The following is a 20,930-nucleotide window of genomic DNA, read 5'->3' as shown; positions in this document are numbered from 1 at the left end:
GTGGCTACACTGGCATAAATAAATGTCAGCGCAACATGTTTAAATTAAGTTTGAAAATAAAATGTTGACCTTTATATCCACTATGTGGTCGCATTTTTCACAGATGGGCGCACCGAGGTCATTTGAACTTCAATCCCGCCTTGAGCACCCCTTTTGTACGTTGACATAGCCGCCATATTGGATGTGGCAAGTTGGAACTAATCGAGGATTCGTTCATTTGATGTCTGTTTTCTTGGATTTATTAAATGTAGACTTAAGTTTTCAACATTGAATATATTTAATTTAAATGCTCTTTTTATCAACATGCCTCACTTACTGTCTTCTGTTTAAATGAATGAAATTCACTAATGCACAAAATCAACTGCACGAAAGTTACATTTTGTCATGTTTCCTTTTTTTTTTATTTCCACAGGATAAAACCCATCATAATAGACAAGAAATAATAAAAACATGTTCACACACTTTTTGGGGAAATAATCTTCTTGACATGTGACAAAAAGAGTTGATTAGGCCCAGCCCAGTGCTAGATTTCCACAAATTCTCTGAAGCTGAAATGAACGTAAAACCGGCAGGTCACACAGACGGATTAAAAAAAAAAAAAAAGATACTTAAGACAAGCATCAATGAAATCACTTGCATGATCCCGCAAACAAAATACATCCAGGAAGTAAAAATACAATAAAAGTAGACATAAAGGTGAACATGTAAAGCATGTTCAGCCTCATTTCCATTTAAGACTAATTCGTCACCACCCACCCGGAAAAAAAAGAAAAAAACACTAATATTCATCATTGGAGAAGTGAAAATGTGGAGCACCCATATGAACACGTTTAAATAGTCCAGTGGCACACGTACGACGTTTGCGTCGTCCCGATGTAGTCTGTGTCCAAACATTTTCATCCAGTGTGTGACTTCGAAAGGCGTTTATAAATATCCCCAAGGCCGCCCCTATTGCTCTACATGAAGGTCCTCGTACAGTTGTACAATACGCCGTTACGGCTTTTTAACATGCAAAACTAACATTCTTTTCATTTCTATTAAGCACAAGCCCCTGAAAGAGATCTGCTACTGGAAAGCACTTTTGACATTTTCACATTGCTTCACATGACGGCCATGTCTTTTTTTTCTTTTTTTTTTTTTTTAAGATCGTCCCTTTCAGCCGCTAAAATGATCACATCTCCGTCAAATCGCCTTTGTGGGACCAACTCTGCGTAACTATCCGAGATGCACTGTTGCCTGACCGACAGGAGCGCCATTTGCAGGCCGAGCTGCAATGTCAAATGTTCCCCTTTCTACACTTTCACCAACACACCCCCCCCCCCCGAAAAAAAATCCGTTTACTGGCCCCACCCCAAAAACATAAAGCAAAATGCAAGAAAGACATCAAGCGGTCCTCAAACATCAGCGCGCACCCGCGACCACTTCAACGGCCTCCGATGCCGTCAATAAAGTTCAGGCATTGTCGTCGGCTTTTCATGACGTCGTCGTTAGTCGGGAGAAGGCGACAGAAGGATTTCCAAGGAATCGACAGTCATCATCAAGTGATAAAAAGACAAGTAGAAAAGCGCTTAGTCAGGCTGCCGAGAGGCCGACAGCGACTTGGAAGGAGCTGCAAACATTTCTGGCAAATACTGGCTGTCTCAGCAACTTTCCGTCTCTTCAAGAAAGAGGTGAAAATCAAGAATTCCAAATAGCAGTCAACGCGAGAAAGAAAAAGACAAATGTCAGGAAAGGTCGAGCACAAGAGCTGAAGTTTATTCGAGGCACTCGAAATTGTGGCAGGTGCGCCGGCTCCCATTTCACGAATTGAAACGCAATTGACGACGAAAACCAAAGCCAAAGTTGTCCCTCTCAGTCCATCCCAACACAGCTCGCCATTGTGGCGCCATGACATTGACAAAGTCAATCATTCACGCCGCTTTTCGCCCCCTCAAACATTAAATGGCTCTCTTTGAGCCGCTTGACCCACACCTCTTCTGTTCGTAGTCACTTGGGGGAGAAAATAACCAGATTCCATATTCTTTTGTATCTTTGGGGCAGAAAAAAAGCTGATATTTATAAAGAAAAAAAAAATAAAAAATTCTCGACCAACTTCGGATTGGGACTCGCTGGTCATGTGACATACATCCCGCCTGAACAGAACAGAGTCGGAATGTTGGCAAATAATGGAAGGTTCCAATTGGACATTCAATGTATTGTCACAGTCTTTGGCATATCGGTTGGGGGGGGCGGCGAGGAGGAGGTTAATCCTTGCCATTAAAATGGAATGTGAGCAGGACGTTATCTCCTCCTTCCAGAGCGGAATGCATGGGTCATGCTTTTATTGTCTGGCCTATTTTTTTTTTTTTCTTTCTGCTTGACACATAATGCACTTTTGCATAAAGCGCCAAATTGGTCCCTGCGATGCGGGACGGACAAAACAAGGCACTCCAAAACGTCTTTTGTCCTTTTTTTGCTTTCAGTCTGCACAGAGGTAGCGGGAGATGACCCCGGTCTGCAGAGAAACTGGAAATCGAGAACGGCTCTCGCTCGCTTTCAGCCTTCCGAATCGATGGAGCCCGATGACATGACATGATGATGAAAAAAAAAATTAAATTGCGGTCAGAATATAGCGCACAAAATTGGGGCCAGACGCAGTTTTTTTTCTCTCCTTCTCAGCGAAAAGTGAGGGGAGGGGTGAGCAGTTACGTGCAAGACGAAAGAGAAAGTGTAAACACGGATGCCTTTTTGGACTTTTGATTAATGTGCATTGTCCTCCCCCCTCAAAAAAATAAAAAACAAAAATAAAGTTGCCAGCGGCTGCTAATTATCCCCAAGGACTATGTGAGTCGCTCACGGGCCTGTTCTAAAAAAACAGGTTAGCGTTTACTTATGTAAACATTTCATAATGAACCAAATAGTCTCTATTTTGTCGAAAAAGAAAATAGATTTTGTTATATGGAGGAAAATGCTGTTGTTAATTAGCCAAATTTTAGTACAGTGATATTTTTTCTCGCGGTTATCAAACGGTCAGAGTCGATCAGGCCGTGCTTGGCCGCTTTGGAAGCAAATCAAGCACACCAACTTAAGAAATGCTAAAAATATGACGACTGAATTTCATTTTAGGATGAGGATGAGTCGCAAAAACAGTCAGAAAAGGAATATTTTTTTCCCGGGAGGCATTTCATTGCCATTAACAGGAAAGATGTGCTCAGTTGCTTTCGCAGTTGTTCAAGTTGTTTTGGGGAATGATCGTCAAGTGTCAAAAAAGTTTTTTGTTCTATCGCCAAAGCCTCAATCTCGCATTTTGTGCACACCTGATGTGCAAAACAAGTTGTCACTAGTTTTTAGATTTTTTAGTTTTTTTTTTTAAAGTTCTGATAAATTCAGGAAAGTATTGGAAACATGAATATTGGTCAAACGGGAGTAAAATGTTTCAGTCAATATGGGGATAAAATGTGGAACATTTCAGCAGTCTGGTGAGATTTTCATTGTTTTGGGCATGACACAATTTCAGATGGAGCATTTAAATTTAGTTCTGAGTTTTAAAATGGCCAGTGAAGCATTTTGGTCGTAAGTCTGAGCGCCAGGGGAAGATAAAAAGAGAAAGATATGCTTCAAGAGGGACAGAATTCTGACAAGTAAAAAAAAATAAAAATATATTGACATACGCTATCTCGATATCACGCCGCGGTGATAAACGGGGGTGTCACTGAATTGTCGCCTCAATATTTCTTCCCCCATGTCATGTCGAGGGCCCCGTACAAGACTGATGTGAAAATAAGATCTAGACAACCGGGCGAGAGTGAAAGGTGACTCTTGGCGAAGGATGTCAAAATGTCCCCGGTAACCGAAAGTGGTCGTTGTGGACTTCAGAACCGATCGTCTCTGAGTTGCGTCGGGGACTTGAAGGGTTTCAGCCCCAGAGTCTTACGAGGGTGAACTCTCTCTTTGGTTCCGTCCGAGGTCTTCCCGCATGTCGCCCAGCCCAGATCGATGAGCGGCGAATCGGCCGGGTTGAGCGGCGCGATTCGAAACGACGGCAGTGTGGGCGAGCCGTTGGCGGAGCACGGCGCCGAACGCGAGGTGGGGAAAGGCGCCAAGAAGGGGTCGAAAGGCGACGCTTTGTCCAAGGAGCACGATGGGTCGGCCCTGAGGGCGAAGGGGTCGCAGGCGGGAGAAGGGAAGGGCTCGTAGTTGGTAAAGGGGTTGGTAGGGGAGGGCCGGTACCCCGGGGGGACGCCGCCCGAGCCCGAAGATCCGCCGCCGCCCGCCGAGATGAAGCTCCAAGCGTCGATACGGGGCCGTATGGGCGACGGGCGAGGGCGAGGGATGACGCTGACCTCCAGGCGGCAGCTTTTGGGGCTCCAGAGGGCAGCAGTGGGGTGGAGCGAGCCGGGCACGGGGGGCTTCTCGTCCGAGTCCTGCGTGTCTTGACACAGGGGCAGGTCCAGAACTGCAAAGGACAAAAAGAATTTAGGAATTCATTTGGCAATTTTCAACTGGACTTGAGCGACATGACTCGCATGCTTGTCGCTTGTCATACGCCCCCTGAAACAAATCAGTTAGTAAAAAGTGGCGGAATATTTCGGATCAATTTGGGTTGGGAAAGTTCCCAACTTCAGTTTGTGTTGATGGTGCGCATCTTTCAAGGTCAAACTGACTCATCGTCTGGAATTTTGTTTACCCACCGAGCTGGGAGCCACGCAGGCCTGGACCGGACCTCCACTTCCTGTCGCTCCTGTGCTCCGCGCTGTCGGAACCCGCGTCCCCGTTGGCGGGGCGGAAGCTCGGGTTCTGTCGCCCCGGGCTTACGTCCCGCCGCGTCGCGTGCTCGCGTGCCGTGCTCGGCGGCGGCTTCAGTTCTTGACACCGCGAGGCTAAATCCAAAAGTGGCTTGGGAAGTGGCTCAGAGGCAGAGAAGGTGATGAGGTCATCCACGACGGGGGGTTCCCGAACGGGGGGCTTCGCGGGCGAGCTATCCAAACAGCAGGTTGCGCACTCCTCAAGGGACGGAGGATTAGTTCGAGGGGGCACTTTGGGCGAGACGTCCAAGCATCGACCTAAGCCGACAGAGGCCAAGAGGGAGCCGCTGCCCAGCAGAGCGCGGTGGGTGCTCTTGAGGAGGCCCCGGTCGGGTCTGGGCGAGCCCGCGGGAGACGAGCCTCCTTCTTCGCTGCCAGAGTCTCCTTGGTGAAGAGGAAGCCGCAGGGTGTCCTTCACCGAGGAGCCTGCGAAAACGACACGTCTCTTTTTTCATTCATGTGCAACGGGGACATCGTGACAAACAACCTGACCGAAAAAATAAAATAAATAAAATCACCTTGTGTTTATGCAACACACTAAAAACATCAGACTTTGGTCAGTAGCATAATTAAAGGAACACTTAATCGACATTGACGCTTCTGTGATAGGTTGCATGTAAGAATAACTAAAGTACTCAAATGCTCGCCCCCAAAAATAATATGTAGCGATTTAAGGTTTTTTTTTTTTTTGTGAGGAGATTTACAACAAATTGTCACGCCCACTTTTGGAGCTTGGCTTGTTATTTTTTTCGTTACGTCACAGCATGGAGGCAGGCGAGGTGATGAAAATACAAATGCACACGACTACTCTTGTCCACTTCATTTTGGGAAATTAGAAAAGCGCTCCCGCTCAATAGTTTGGATTTATTGACATGTGATCACCTCCACAAAATCCATGCCGATCGATTCTGCACTTACAAAGGTCGGAACGCGCACACGAACCCCGCTGGTTACATTCCGGACATTTTGCTACGCCAAAGTCGTGTCAGGAGGCAGCAGGCGGGCATGAAGCACGTGGCACGGAGAGCTTCGTTACCGTTGTGAGTCGGGGGAGGGGTCGGCGTGGATGGTCTGTACTCCTCAAAGTCGTCCGCGGCTTCTCCGTTCTCGTTGCAGTGGGACACCAACAGCTTGGCTCTCATTGACAAGCTGCCCAGGCGACAGCAGACGTGAATAAAAGGTTTTTGGGCTTTGAAAAATGGCGGACCTACCTGCTCTCCTGAGGACTGAGGCGCAGAACTTTGGGGCTCTTGGGACTTTTGGGGCTCTGGGGCCTCCAGTGGGGGCTCAACTTCAGCTCGCCGTTCGCCTGCTTATGGGACGGGGCCTCGAGGGGCCACCCGGGGCTCAGACCAAACGTCCTGCTGTTGTCACTGGGACTAACTGCGGACAAACGGGAGCATCGTGTTGAACAAACACAACTTAACGGCTCCCTCCGCTGCCGCAGCAAAGTGGATGAACACGCTGGTAGCAAAAGTTGCAACAGGAAGCGCAAAACGCCACTGAGGAGGTGCGCTGATCCTCACAGGAAGTCAGATTGTATTTGCTTTCAAAACAGACTTTTGACAAAGCGCTTGTGTGAGGGCGACAGGAAGTGGAAGGAGGAGGGCGGGCGGAGGAAATGACGAGTGGATGGCCGCACGAACGGAGACGCTCCGGGAACGGGAATTGAAAGTAGAATCCACTCACGCTGGATTGCACGGAAACGGGGGCCGAAGGACGGCGAGGAGCCTGAGGCCAAATCGGGCGAGTTGCGCCTCTTCTCCAGGCCGGGGGAGGCCTGCACTGTGATCTTGTGGATGAAATCTGACAAAAAAAAAAAGTCAAATGTGAAAACTTTCCCATACGTTTGCCGTCTTGGGGGGACAAATTGGAACAAAAGCAACAACTTGCAACATTTCCAGGTCTAGTCCTTCCACACAATGATGTGCTTTTTCTTTTGCTGGGAGTGTCCTGGGCACATGACGAAGGAAAACGGAGAGAGGAAATGGAAAAACAAAGGCACTCGTAGGCCAAATGGGAAAGGAACGGGCGAGGGATACCTTCAGAAAAGGCACGGCAACGCATCCACGGACAGGAAGTGGCGAGGCGTGGTCGGCTCACACTCAAAATCAAAATCAAAATCACCTTTCGTGAAAACACACAAGGACTACGTCTCCGGGAGTCTGAGTCTCTCCAGTTAGCAAAAAGGACAAACGGTGAAAATCTGCAATTATGTTTAGAATTAAGGCGAATAACCGTTACAACGGTAAAGATACGACAAACACGAACAGTCACGAAGAAATTGTTTAAAAGTGGGGGTGCCCAAGTCCAGTCCTCGCGAGTCCCGACTCAACCTGTTTGCATGTCTCGCTCCACCAAAACACCGGATTCAAATGATGAAGATTGTGATCGGGCGTCTGCTCATGTGAGTCCGCTGTGTTAGAGGAGGGAAACATGCAAACGGGCGGCATCGCGCCTCTCGTGAGAGGGGGAACCTTTAGGGTGATAGCTTTGATAGAAAGTTGCCCCTGCCAACATGGCCGCCACATTGATGCGCTTTTTAGCCTGTTCTAGTCTACTCTTAAGTTTGTTTATCCGTGACGCAAGTTGGAAACGCAACCATTTTTTTTCCATTTAATTACATTTTTTAATTTATTTACCGTTTTTTTTTTAAAATTCAGTTTCTATTGGTTTTCAGAACAGGTTTGTAAGTTTTATTTATTTTTATTTTTAGAAAACACTTCACCTTACTTTAGTTAGTGGCCGAACAGCAACCTCTGCAATCTTTTGGAAATAATTCAAATTTTGGGGGCCTACGTATGCAAAAAAAAAAAAACAAAAAAAAAAAACAAAAAAACTTTTACACACACATCAGGTGTCATATTTTCAAATTGTCATCCACAGTTACGTAAAATGGGTCTGCAGCCGACACTGCAGAAATTAAACGGAGGCCGCACATCCCGAAACGTTTGACCTATTTTTTTTTAAATGGGTGGATTATTTGTGAAATTAAAAACTAAAAAAAAAAAAAAGGTCGCTAAATAGTGTGTGATTAAAGTAAACGTCTGTCCTTCCTTTCCTTCTTAAAATCAACCCCAATTGACCAAGATGAAAACAAAAAACACGTTCGCTGTAAATAGTTAGTTTTCGTTTTTCTAAATACCTTATTTCGGTAAAAAAAAAACTTTTTTCAATATTAGTTTGAGTTCGTTCTGACTTTTCAATCCAGTGAAGCAAATTTCCATTGTAGAGTATTTCCAACCTTGAGGCATGCTGATCTTTTCTCCGTTCTTGCTCTTGAGCTTGTGCTTCTTGAAGGTGCCCTTGCGCTTCTTGACGTTGGGCTTCTCCTGGTTCTGGTTCTGGTTCAGGTGCAGGATGAGGAGGCTGAGCTCGCGCTCAAACACGTCCTGCTCCCACTGGGCCAGCTGCTGCTCGCGCTGCTGCAGAAACTCCTCGTGGGACTTCTGCTCCAGCGCTGCTCGCTTCAGCTCCTCCTCACGACATCGCAGCTCCTGAAAGGCGTGCAGGAGAGACGACTTAAATTGTCTATTTTGAAGACGGAACGTTTAACTGAACGACTGCTACTGGTATTGTGAAATCTGCCCGGCAACACGAGCTCGCTGAATTCGGATTGGATACAAATTCAAACCTAAAAATTCAACCCGCGGATATAATACGACATCCAGGTGAAGAATATGATCAGGATTTCTTGATGATGTTAGGCCTCGAGATTTTAATGCATCTCGCAAGTGGAGCAAGAAAGCAGCAAACATCGGGCAATGTTGTTTGCCACCACTTTAAATGAACAACAATTTATGGAAATAGTTCGAGTGAAGTCTTGGTGCCTTTTCTTTGGCGCGCAGCTCATCAAACATGTCCTGGATCTCCAGCTTCCAGTCCTCTTGCAGCGAGTGGAAGGAGTCTTGCGGCATCTCCTCCATCACCTGCTGCTCCAGCGCCGTCAACTGGGCCAGGATGGAGCAAAAGTTGGGTCTGCGATGGGGGTCCTGGTCCCAGCACTCTGAGACGCAAAACAAACAAGTCAGTGGAAAAAGAAATCCAGGCCGGTTTCACTTCTTTGACAGCTTTCGTTCAATCCTCGACGGCCTGAAATGAGGAAGTCCCGAAATGATTCATCGACGGCCATGAAAATGTGATTTGTGCCCTGGTGCTGGTTGATTGAGAACGTTTGCCGCGGTGAATTTGTCTTTTTTCTTTTCTTCTGACACAGAGCAAAGTCCGTTCTTGCTTAATTAACTTGCCGTGTGGGTTTGCATCATTTGAAAAAGGCGACACCCACCTGACATGAGCCGAGCGAAAGGTTCGGGACACGTGGACGGGATGGGCAGCGTCAGCTTGTTGACGGCCACGCCGTACGCCACGGCCAGCCCGTCGATGCCTCTGTAGGGCGCCTCTCCCGTCAGCAGCTCCCACAACAGAACGCCGTAACTGCCAAAGCAACGACACACGACAACTCCTTTTGCTCGGACCAAACAATCGGTTGAAAGAAAACTAGTGAATTACGGTGCTGTGGGCCCTTTTTTGAGTTGGAATCCCTAACAACATGGATCCCCGTTTGAGCCGGACTGCGCATCAGAGTACTCGAGACGGCGCATTTTCCCGCGTTTATTTGGCTTGCATTGACATTTTTTTTCATTTGATTTCCCATTTTTTTATTTGCCATTATTTATATTCTTTACACGAGACCACATTAATCTTACAGCATCTCGGCGCAATCTATTTGCAGAAAAAGATTTGACGAGAGGTAACCTTTTTCTCCTGTTCTTTGTGACATTGTTCAAGTCATGCAAAGCAAGCTATTTGCAATGTTGATACAAATGATTTTTGTACTTTTATTTTTCATTGAAAGTAATGTGTACCAGTTGGTCAATAAAAAAAAAAGTTATTATGCATTTATTTTGATTTTGGTCCACGGGGGGAATTTATCGTCACCGAGGTAAAATCGCTCAATTTATCGCGATATTGATTTGAGGTCATATCGCCCAGCCCTAGTCTGAGCACAACATTTTTCTACACACACACACACACACGCATGCACGCACGCACGCACACACGGCTGCCTTGCATCCAAAGAGCCTCCAAACTTGGATTTCACACACTGTCAATTATCTTTTGTCTGAGCGCTGTGGAAATCGAACTTAAATGCGGAGTAGACAGGCCCTAACCTTTTTTTTTTTCCCCTTCTTCTTATTTTGCGCTTTAATTACAACGTGCGCACCATGGCAGTGTGCAGAGATGCAAGTTCGAGGCTCGCCCTTTCGCGCTGGTCGTCTCCCATGAGAGGCGAGATGACTCTTTCATTTGGGAGCAGCCTGCGTGTCTGTTTGTTTGCGCTCTCATTTGACTTCTTACTCAGGACACGCTGAGCGGCGGGAGGACGTCTGTGTTACAAAAACGAACATCAGACTTTGGACCCTCCTGTCCTAATAGGAGACACCATCGACACGCACGAAGCCCGCTTGCACTCATTGAACACGCACGAACATGCCCACGCATCCATTTGCAGACAAAAGCGCCGGTGCGGCGCTTCCTTCTGGGTCGAGACGAGAGACAATGGGTCCGCCCAGTCCACATGTCGCACAACAAAGCACAGTGCCGCTCGCTCACTGAAGAGACGCAAACTCCAAAAGTCGGGGAACTGACAAACACAAATGTGCTTGCAAATGAAAAAGAAATTGCACCTCCAAACGTCGCTGCCCTTGGAGAAGGTGGAGGACTTGATCACCTCGGGCGCCATCCAGGCGTAGGTGCCGGCCGTGCTCATCTTGGTGGTCTTGTGCCACTCCCGGGCCAGGCCAAAGTCGGTGATCTTGAGCGTCAGAGCCTCCATGCACTCGTTCTCGATGGGCTGAGCCAGAAGGACTGCGCCAAACAAACGACACAAAGGCAAACCTTCCGCAGTTAGAAACAAACACTAAACGTCGCCACAAATGACGGCTGATTTAATTCTTTTTTTTTTTTAAAGAATTGCCTGTAAGATAATTTAGCACTGTAAATATACCACAAATGATGAAAGCCTAAAACATACACATGCAGCAACGACTCCATTGTAACTTCCATGACAGCCTCGAGATGTGTCACAGCAACAAAAAAATGTATCAAATTCAAATCGACATTGCAATGGTCAGATCGTAAATTTTGCATGATTGAGGGAGAAAACTAAAAAAAAACTTTTCAGTCGGCTGGTCGGCTTTATTTGCATTGAAATGTTGAGTGGTGAAGAAGTTCAGATCACGTTCACGTCTGCAAACTCGTGTTTCAGAAAATGCATTCAAGAAAGTTTGAGTGGTCAAGCTACACATTTGTTTGCATTGCAGTTGTCATTTTGAATTTTCTGACGACTTTCAAGGCTGCAAGTCGGCGTCTTTCCGAAGTTAGCAACTCTATTTGGACCGACTTTCATCTCAACTCATTTGACTTTATTCGAGTGTGAATATCACCCAGAAAAGCAAAACCGTGTACAATAAAAATGCATCGTTATAAAGATTGATTTATTGTTTGTGTTTGTTCAAAAATATGCGAGAAGAGGCCCTTGGGAATAAAAATCAAACTTGCAATATTGAGGGTGGGGGGGAAGCAATTTGATGATTTTTTTTTTTAAATCATTCAGTCGGCCCGACTTCCTTGACACCAATGTTTACGTTCCTCTTAGCCGCGGCTTTGGCGCCATCTTAAAGTTACACAAAAAAGCACAAATAGGCGAGTTTGTCTCATGAGAAGTATTTGAGTCAACGTTCCGAGTGATTCTCCGAGTGGCATCCTGTGCTGCGGCGCTTCGGCCCGAGGCACAACTTTTGACGTCACAAAGGAATGCATCACAAGAGGTTTGGTCTGCTCTGGCTGTGTGTGTGTGTGTGCGTGCGCTTTAAGGGGTGGCAGCGACGCAGCCTTCCAAACAGGCACGCCACCCGAGCAACAAAATAACAGCACACATTCTTCTTCTGCTTCCTGAGTCAAGACGGAACGGAGGGCAACCGCGGGTCAGCCTTCAGCGGGCCCAAAGTTACTGCGGCAACATTCAAGCAAGGCCCCCATTGCGACCTTTGACCTACTTGACGCCAGCGCGGGCACGGCGGGCCACACTCGGCCACATCGCACCACTCCGACCTGACGCGTCTTGCCCAGACGGCGCGCGCGCTCGATGTCAAGATAGAGAAGCCCGAGCGACAACGATACGGTGTCGGGTCGCCGTGGCAACGGGAGCGCGTTTGCAATTGTTTGCGTCACGCTATCGGACCGACTCGACGCGGTTCGGGATTTCTGCGGCCCGTAAAAGGCCCGCTGCGGCGACGGACTCTGAGATTTCGTAACGCAAGCGAGCGTGTGATTCAAGGGAAACATCGGTGAGATGATGTCATACTTTCAGGGAACCGTGACATCATGACCAGCGTCGTGTCATTTTGAGGAAGCCTACGAGCGGCTCGTCAGCATGACTTGCCTTCTTCGAAAGATTTGGCTCGACACGCGTGACCTCAAATTGGTTTCAGGCACTCACGAGCACACGCACAAACGCTCACGCCGGCCAAACTCGACCGAGGTGAAAATGCTCCGTTTTGATCGGCGCATTGAAAAATATTCTGCTCAATTATTGGTACGGTCTCCTCCAAAAGTATCAGGCGGGCAACGTGCCTTCTTTTGTCTGAAGCCACCCATTTTTCAAGGAAGCAAAAGTATTGGAACGGACTTTATTAAATGAACGTGAAGGAGTAGCACTTGCCATGACATCAGCAGATTGTCGCATTCTTCATTTGAAATGATCTTTATTGCAACCTTTTTCAGATCTTGTTCATTTCCTGCTTCAGGAGATTGAAGGCATGCTCTATTGGGTTAAGGTCTGATGATGGATGTCGATTCAAACGGAATGCCGACTTTCAGCTTGGACAAAGTCTTGTGCTGTTTTTTTTTTTTGTTTTTTTAAATCTGTCCATCTCCAGGCGGTCGAGCCTCCCACCGAGTGACACCGCTGCATCCCGCTGAGAGAGCTTCCAAGGATTTAAATGATCTTGAAAGTCAGCTCTCATTTAATTGCGTTAAATTGTTTTTGCTCAAGGCCGTAACAGAGGACATGGAGTTTCTTCACTCTGAACCTCACATAATGACCAAAAGTCAATTACAACCCCCCCCCCCCCCCCTCTCCCCCCTCCCCGAGTCGCCTCACACCCGTAGGCGAGCGAAGCATTCCGCCAGGGCGGGGGCTTTCCCCGGGAAGAACGGGCGCTTTGTCCCCCCCGAGGGACGAGGCCACGGGCTGACAGACAGCCTGGCAACCTCTGACCAAGCCGAGCAGCGAGCCGAAGCCGAAGCCGTTCGAGTGGACAAGACGGAAACTCGCAGGTGATTTAGACCAGAGACAGCGCTGCGGGAAATCGTCCAAATTCTCGCCTGTGATGCGAAAATTTGCAGTTTTAATTCTTACAGACACGCTGACATGAGACATAAAATTCCAATTAACATATTGACAGATAATTCTGACCCCGCCTCCCCCCAAAAAATGTTTTTGACACTAGCGTGAGTCACAGATATGTTAAAGAGGCTTACCCGATGTCAGAATTGGCCGATATCGTCATTCTTCACAAGTATCCGATACGTTGACATAAAGCCGCTATCGATCCGATATTGATACCCGGTACCGGTACCGGTACTTGCCCATCACAAGACCAACAGTGTCTCATCTATTTATGAATAAGGTCAACTTGAGATCATTCACCATGAGGAAGGTGCTCAAATTCCTTAGGAAGACTCCGATTAATGATTCTTTGTGCAAAGTATCTCGGCCGGGGGTGCCTTCAAAATGGTCACTCATTAACACGACCTTCGCTCAAGACTTCACCAGGGGTGACTCTCTCTCGCTCTCTCCCTGCACCGCCGTTCAAATCCAAGACTGGAGAGCGTCCAAAAAACAGGACGGCACGAAAAATGGGAAAGTCCCTCTGGAGCAATCTTGTTTGCCTCGGCGGAAGAAGCAAAAGGACACGCGCACAAAACATGGCGCTCTCCAGCGTGACCTCCCAAAACTTCTTGGAAGCAACGCGCCGATCTCTCGGGCATTAAAAGAAGCACCATGGAACGAAGCATTCGGAAGAAAAGTCAAAGGTGAGATGACCGCTCCTACATTTGATCATCTTTGCTTGCAAACATTTCAAATGAAAAGGGAACAAAAATCATTTACTGGCAACAAGACAGCTCCCATTTAAAAATACGACTTTCTTCCATCGCAGGTTCCAGGTTGGCAGTTTCCGATTTGTAATAACTTATTTTGCTCTAACTCTCATTCATATTGGGTGTAATTGCACCGTTGCCTACTAGATGGCAGCACACTTATTTAATTAGAGACGTGTTCATTTGAAGGAAGAAATGCAGAACAGGAAGTAAGTTTTTGTTGAAAATTATCAGATGTCATCCTCTGTAATCCTGTTTTTTATGCCGACAGAACGCGACCGCTGTCGGTTCAGTTTCTAATCGACATATTTGGGCAAGATTGTGAGATGATAATTTATTAGGGGAAAAAAATAAAATAAATCTCATTGAATTATTTACGGTTCACGACAATTTGTACTTTTTTTGTCTTATGCATTTCGCTGGCTCACTGTCAATTCTAACGCATGTCATAAACACACTCCAATTTTATGTCCTGTAAATTTGCAGATTAAAATGCCATTGAACTTCCACAGTGCAGCCATCGCGCGTCAGCTGACTGGAGCATGATGAAGCAGATAAAACATCCAATCGGGTGACATTTCAGCCATCTTGTGTTGGACCCGAGCCGTGGGAACAAACAACAACCAAGTGAAATTGCACAACAAATTTTAACTTGTAAAACAAACGCGCCAAACTCATCCGATGGCGCCTAAAATGGCGTCTGTATAACAGTGAAGTGATCGAGCCCAGCCCCGCAAGTCGACATGCTTAAACATTAACACACGCATGCGAACACCGCAAAAGCTGCAACCATCTCTCATAGACACACGCACACACACGCACACACTTATGCGGGGATGTTTGGATGTGTGCATCTGGTGAATGAAAACATGCTGGTGGAGGCATGGCTCACGCCTGTCCGATTGTGGAACAAGAAAAAGAAAAAACAACAACAAAAAACAAAAAACAAACCTGTTGATCCCAAAAATCTAACTGACTTCTTCCTGAACAGGAAAAAAAAAAAAAGGTCAGTGAGTTCCAAGTGCTTAGCACGGCGTATTTACCACCAGACTTTTACGGCACGTTGCGATGAGCTATTTTGGGACTTAAGGAAGATTTTGCAAAGCGATCGGACAATGTGCCGGTCTGGGTACACTTTGAAATACGGCATCTGTTCGTAGGCGGGTGTTACACAGGTTCAGAAATGCGCTGAGTTGGCATCCGAGCACCTTGCTCAGGTTTTGGGAGCGGCGACTTGGATCCAAAAAGGAAACCAAGGCAGCGAAGGCATCTTGCTGTTGTTTCACTCGGTATTGTTCAATATTGGCACGAAATATTCAAACTAAAAGAGGTGGATGTATATATTTCATAGATTTCTCAACTCTCTTTTTTTGGTCCAAAGCAGGCAAATAACATGTCATTTAGAAAGTGGAGTGGCCGGCAGTGGAAACAAACATGCAATTTAATCTAAGTCAGGCTTAAAATAAGATTTGACTGTTTGCTGCCCTGACGTCGACTTTCAAATGAAGATAGGAAAACACAAAAACAGAAGATGCAGACGCAGAATCCTGATGAGGTTTTGCTAACCTCGGTTTACAAAATAGTCGCCAAAGACCATCCCCAAAAGTTGTCAATTTTGCTTTGTAAGGTTTAGAAAATGGCTGAAAAGACTTTGAATGTAATTGGGCAGTACCAAGTTTCGCTTCGTACAAGAAGGAACCATATTTGCTAACCTAAACTTACTCGGTCCAAATAGACAAAATCCACTTCAGAGGATCCCCAAACAAGTAGATAAAAAAATGGTCGAGTCCTTCCTGGGAAAGACAAAATGGACAGAGCACTTCATTTGCCAACCTAAAACAAACGCACAAAAAGTCCAAATTGACAAAAGCAGATCTATTAGAGAAAAGTCCAAAGTCAAATGTTCACTTCATGAGCATCCTCCAAACGGGAACAACTGAACACAGCTTTTTTTTTTTTTTTTTTATACAGGTGGTCCCCGCAATGTATTATGGTCCGCTTGCAGCTCCAGTTCAGCACAAAATGGCAACGGCAGAAAAGAAGAACTTCTCTTCGGGAACTGGTGGCGTAATCTACGACATTGCGCGCAGCTCGTGTCCATTTCCTTCAATTTGGTTTTATTTTGCTTCATCAACGCGTCTTGCTAAACGAGCCGTCTTAGGAAATAAGGCCGTGCCGAGCGCGACGCCACACCACAACAGGATATTGCTCAGTGTCATAACAGGCCAGTCGCCGTGCAGACATGTGGGGACAGGCCCGCAACAACGGAGAAAAAAAATAAATAATCCGAAAACCCCAAACTGGGACGTGATAGGATCTGGTGGGCCACGTCAACGTAGCGACTTCTTGCTTTCCGAGGCTCGCCGAGCCCCGGGGTCCTAACCTTTACCGGACTCCGGTCGAGTCGACAGAAACCGGAGTGGCCTCGACGCCTGAGATGGGGACGCTTTCAACATAGAATGCAAAGCGGGGGCGGGGTGGGCTCGTTTTGGATCAGGGAAGATACAATCGCAGAGCTGACGGCGATTCTATGCAGCCTGGCAGGAATGCAAATAACAGAGAGGAGCTTGTTGTCCAACTCAGGTGCCTCGGTGTAACGTGCCAGGCCGTTTTATTCGTGATTCATCCACTTTGATGAGCACGTCCCATTTCCAACCCAGCGTGGGATTGGCCTCACGGTCCCAGCTGGTGCCGAGGGGGCTTCGGCCAACTTTTTGCAGGTTGAGATTCTCTTCATGATATGTTTGTCGAGTGTTCCGAATGTTTTTTGTTATTCAAATAAAAGTTGTGCTTTCGAGCGTGAACATTTTGAGCCTTTTTGCTGCCGCAAAGGATTATGCGGAACATTCTTTCATGAAGGTTGCTACGGCGCGTCGAGGCACTTTTCCGAAGCATTTTTAGAATTTAAACCTTTCCTGTGAAAGATCCTTTGCTAAATAAATCAATAAATAAATAAACAGAACCCAAAGAGGTCCAGAGTGTTTTTTTATTTTGTCGAGGTTCTCCCTGAGACCCGAGACCAGATATGTGACGGACGAGCAGCAATTTGCAGCTCGGTGTTTCGAGAAACAAAACGTAGCCTGAATGCTGGACGGGGATGGTGACGTCGAAACAACCGCATTTGAGTCAAGAGCTCTGCAGAAGCAGCGGCCTTGTGGTAGACCTTTTTCAAAAAGGTTGTCTTTGTCTAAGCGCAGCCTCGTCAACACCAACAAGCAACAGACGAGGAACCGTCAAGTCAGCGCATTGACAAGGCCCGACTGTCCTCGCCGCATCAGTCTGCACCGTCACAAACGGCCAACGGAAATTTGATGCAAACAAAAAATAGGAATCGACGACCCCGCAGTCTTTTGTGACCTCCATTTGTTAACTGATTGACAAAAAAAAAATAAAAAAACATGAACGTACCCCCCACTTACTGTATTTGCAAACTTATTTTATTTTCAGCCGTCCTGTTATTTCCTGACAAATTCACCGTCTCATTATTTTCAAACGTTTTCTGCTAAGACAAAATGGCGTCAAAGCCCTAGATGATAACAAAGTTGGAATCTATGTAGAGGAAATATATTGAGGTGACAAAGCGAATGTTGCAGCCAAGCTTATTTCAGCTGTTAGCAGAAGTTACGGCGAGTTTTTGCTGCATGCGTTTGTTTTTGCACGGCTGCAATCAAATCATGAGCAAGATATTTATTTTTAAGTTAAGATGATTTCCGGTGAGCCGATTTTTAAATGAAATTATTCATTTAATTCACGGAGATTCCGTTTCAGGGGAGGGGCCATTTTATGTGTTGTTGTGATGCCACGCGAATAACGCACAAGAATGAAAAATAAGAATAAAAGAGCCGCAAACGACACATTCGGAGAAGCTTCGGACCTTTTGTGGTCTTCATAGCCAACTGAAAATTTTGATCGAACAGAGCTTCTCAAAGTGTGGCACGCGGGCTCACTCTGGTCGGCAATCGTTGTCTAAGGACAGGTCAGTTGGATTTGTACAACTTTATTTATTTAGCGCATTTCACAACTGCTGGAGCTGCAACAAAGCGCTTTCCGTAAGGTGTCCTATAAAATTATGCGATTCAACTTTAAGAAGCGTTTAGGTACAATTATGTGTAAAATATTTTCATTGAATAATGACACTGGACAACAGCTAATTTTATCCAGAGATGGCTTTATGCGTCCCGAAATGTCATTTTAAAAATGTCTTTAGTTTTTGGTACAACAATTATTGTGGAGATTATTTTTTTGGGTTTTCAAGTTTGAGCAAACAAAACATGCGCAGTACAGATTGTACTTGCGTTGTCAGTTTCAGAAAACCTATTGCTGAACAAAACGATTGCTTCCTAAATATTATAAAATATATTGCTGCATTATTATTATTATTATGAAAACCTGATGTGCTAGAGAAAAACACAAGGGCAGGATGGGAATTAGAGAAAAAAAAATGAATTGAGACAAGACGACTGTCATATCTGACTAATAAAAACTTGTAAAAATGTGTTGACCATTGTTATTTAAGTACGTTTTGAAACATCTCGGTTCCAGATTTTCCAGACTCCAAGATACGCCGAGCACCCGCCACGGAGGACTTACTGTTGTTGGACTTGAGGTCTCGGTGGATGACGGGGACGATGGCCTCACTGTGAAGGTAGAGCATCCCGCGAGCGATCTGGACGGCCCAGTTGACGAGGACGTGAGGCGGGATGCGGCGGCCCGCCAGCGCCCGGCTCAGAGGGCCGCCCGAAGCGTACTCCATGATGAGGCACAGGTTGGGCTCCTGCAGACACACGCCCTTCAGGGCGATGATGTTGGGGTGGGTGAGCATGGCAAAGAGACGCGCCTCCTGCCGGACGTTCTGCGCCGTCACGCTGATGTCCTCGTCCGGGTCCTGGCGGGCGGCCTTGACGGCCACCAGCGCGCCTCGCCACGTACCGCGGTACACCTTCCCGAAGCCTCCCACCCCGATCACCTCCTGGAGGCTCAGTTCTCGGAAATTCACCACGGCGGGTTCCAACTCGCCCAACTCGCTGACCACGCCGCTGCCCGGGAGCTTCCCGTATCCGCTGGGCTTGAAGGAGCCATAGTTGGAGGGGAAGATGCCCACCTTGTTGTTGACCTTCCCCGCCCACCAACCTTCATCGCCGGAGATCTCCGAGTCCAGAGAGAGCACCTCCACCAGGTCGCCCTTCCGTAAGGTGAGCTCGTCTTTGCAGGACGCCTCATAGTCGAACAAGGCCGTCCACACGGGGTTGGTGAAGTTGCCTTTTTGCGATTGTTCCAAGTTCTTCCAGTTGGACAACGAGCCTCGGCTGAATATGTTCTTCAGCGGCTCCATGGAGCCTCTGACGCTTGTTTTGACTGGATCGGACTCTTTACCCCGAGGGTTTGAAAATAAAGTACAAAGAAGTACTTTATCGCGCCTCGCTCCCTTTCCCGTCGGTCCTGTTGGTTCATCAGGGACGAGTGATATGTTCAAAAGGGAGGATCGACTCGTAAATGAACAGCGGCACGGCAAATTCGAATTGGGAAACAAACGTGCGCCGCATCTTCTTGGGCCGGGGTTCGAATGGTGGCAATTGGGGTCAATCGCAACTTTGGTGCACTGTGGTCTCAAGTCATGCGCTATGTGGTTTCCCAACTCATGGTTAGAGCACGATATAATGTCATGGAATCACCGGCCTGTATTTCACACCCTCATAATGAGAGCATTAGCTTGCGGGCTTGGCACCAGCTCAATGTTGCGATTGAACGCTCGCAAAGACAACAAGCTGACAAAGGTCCATCAAGGTTGGTTTTTACCTATTTTTAGCCATTGGTTATAATTTAACGCAGCTATTCAAGGCTCCAATGACTCCAGACAAAAATAGTTCCTCAAGGCTACCTCCCGGGGCTCTTGGAGGTCCTCAGTGAAGGCTAAAATGACAAAGAAAAGTCGCTGAGCTGACAAAGGTTCAGCAAAACTTCCTGACTGGACTCTTGAGGTCTGTTTTTCTGAATTTGCAGCCATTCACTAGAGTTGAAAACTGCTCTTGGGGGGCTGAAACGAGGAGGGAAAAAAAGCCAAGAAGATGACAAAAGTTCTTCAAGAATTCCAGGCTGGATTCTAAGAAACGTTTTTTTAAGTATGTTTAGCAATTTTATCGAGTTAAACACAACTTTTAAGGGACTCAAATGACTGAAAAGACAAGAAGCTGACAAAGGTTCACGCAGGCTTCCTGACTGGACTCTGAGGTCTGTTTTTAAGTATTTTTAGCCATTAAGTAGAGTGGGCCAGTACAAGCAGGAAGCGCAGAGGAGTGCAGAGAAGAATAGCAGGAAAGGGAGCATTGAGCCCAGTCGGCCCACTGTTTTCACGACAACTTTCAGGGGGGACCACTGCGCATTTCCACCACCGCGCAAAGCCTCAAGCCAAGTGGTCAAAAGTTGTGGCAAAATCCCGCACGAGACACAACGACACTCTTCCAAAACAACATGCCGGCCCTTAGCTTTCCAAAGTGGCGGTGCACCTCATCCTCACGGTGCTGGTTCTTGAACGGCGTTGAGCGGCTGGTCCGGTCCGCTGCGCCACTCCGACGGACACGAAGGGGCTTTCCCGTGTTGAAAAGAGCGATAATCCCATCTAGAGCGTGTTATTAGATTCCGTTTCCTCGCTCCGTGGACCTCGAAGCAACTTCTACGTCCGTGATAGAACGGAGGGTGGGGGAGTCACAACTTTTTTTCCCTGACCCGACCGGAAGTCAGGTGACAGGACAACAATAAAGTCAGACCTGCTTAACAACGCGCGCTTGCGGTGCTACCTTACAAAATAAAATCGTATGTGCGACTAAAATGAGAAAAAAAAAATCAGTCAAACGGAAGCAGTACTGCACTTCCCGAGCGAGTTCCAACAACAACAACAACCCCCCGCCCCCTCAAAATTCCAGCTTTAATTCCAAACATTTTCCTTCTAAAAACCTCCGGGAACATTTGAACAATTGTAAGGCA

The 20,930-nt window shown here is 46.9% G+C and overlaps 1 protein-coding gene across 1 annotated transcript; it reads right to left on the bottom strand.

Moving 5' to 3' along the window:
* Positions 1–1,341: 1,341 nt before the first annotated feature.
* Positions 1,342–20,672, bottom strand: LOC148339181 (mitogen-activated protein kinase kinase kinase 11). The gene is made up of 10 exons (XM_088294256.1): positions 18,540–20,672; positions 10,472–10,652; positions 9,070–9,218; positions 8,615–8,790; positions 8,029–8,281; positions 6,474–6,590; positions 5,996–6,167; positions 5,821–5,933; positions 4,671–5,210; positions 1,342–4,435 (listed from the first exon to the last, which is right to left on the bottom strand). Exons 1-10 carry the CDS (start codon positions 19,279–19,281, stop codon positions 3,852–3,854), a joined length of 3,027 nt encoding a protein of 1,008 aa, XP_088150382.1. The 5' UTR covers positions 19,282–20,672; the 3' UTR covers positions 1,342–3,851.
* Positions 20,673–20,930: the final 258 nt, after the last annotated feature.

Source organism: Idiotropiscis lumnitzeri, chromosome 4 (genome assembly GCF_059441095.1).
Source record: "Idiotropiscis lumnitzeri isolate Australia: NSW breed Sydney's pygmy pipehorse chromosome 4, RoL_Ilum_1.0, whole genome shotgun sequence".
Taxonomy (NCBI): domain Eukaryota; kingdom Metazoa; phylum Chordata; class Actinopteri; order Syngnathiformes; family Syngnathidae; genus Idiotropiscis; species Idiotropiscis lumnitzeri.
Note: the sequence above shows the minus strand (reverse complement) of the source record. Positions and strands in the feature narration are given on the sequence as shown.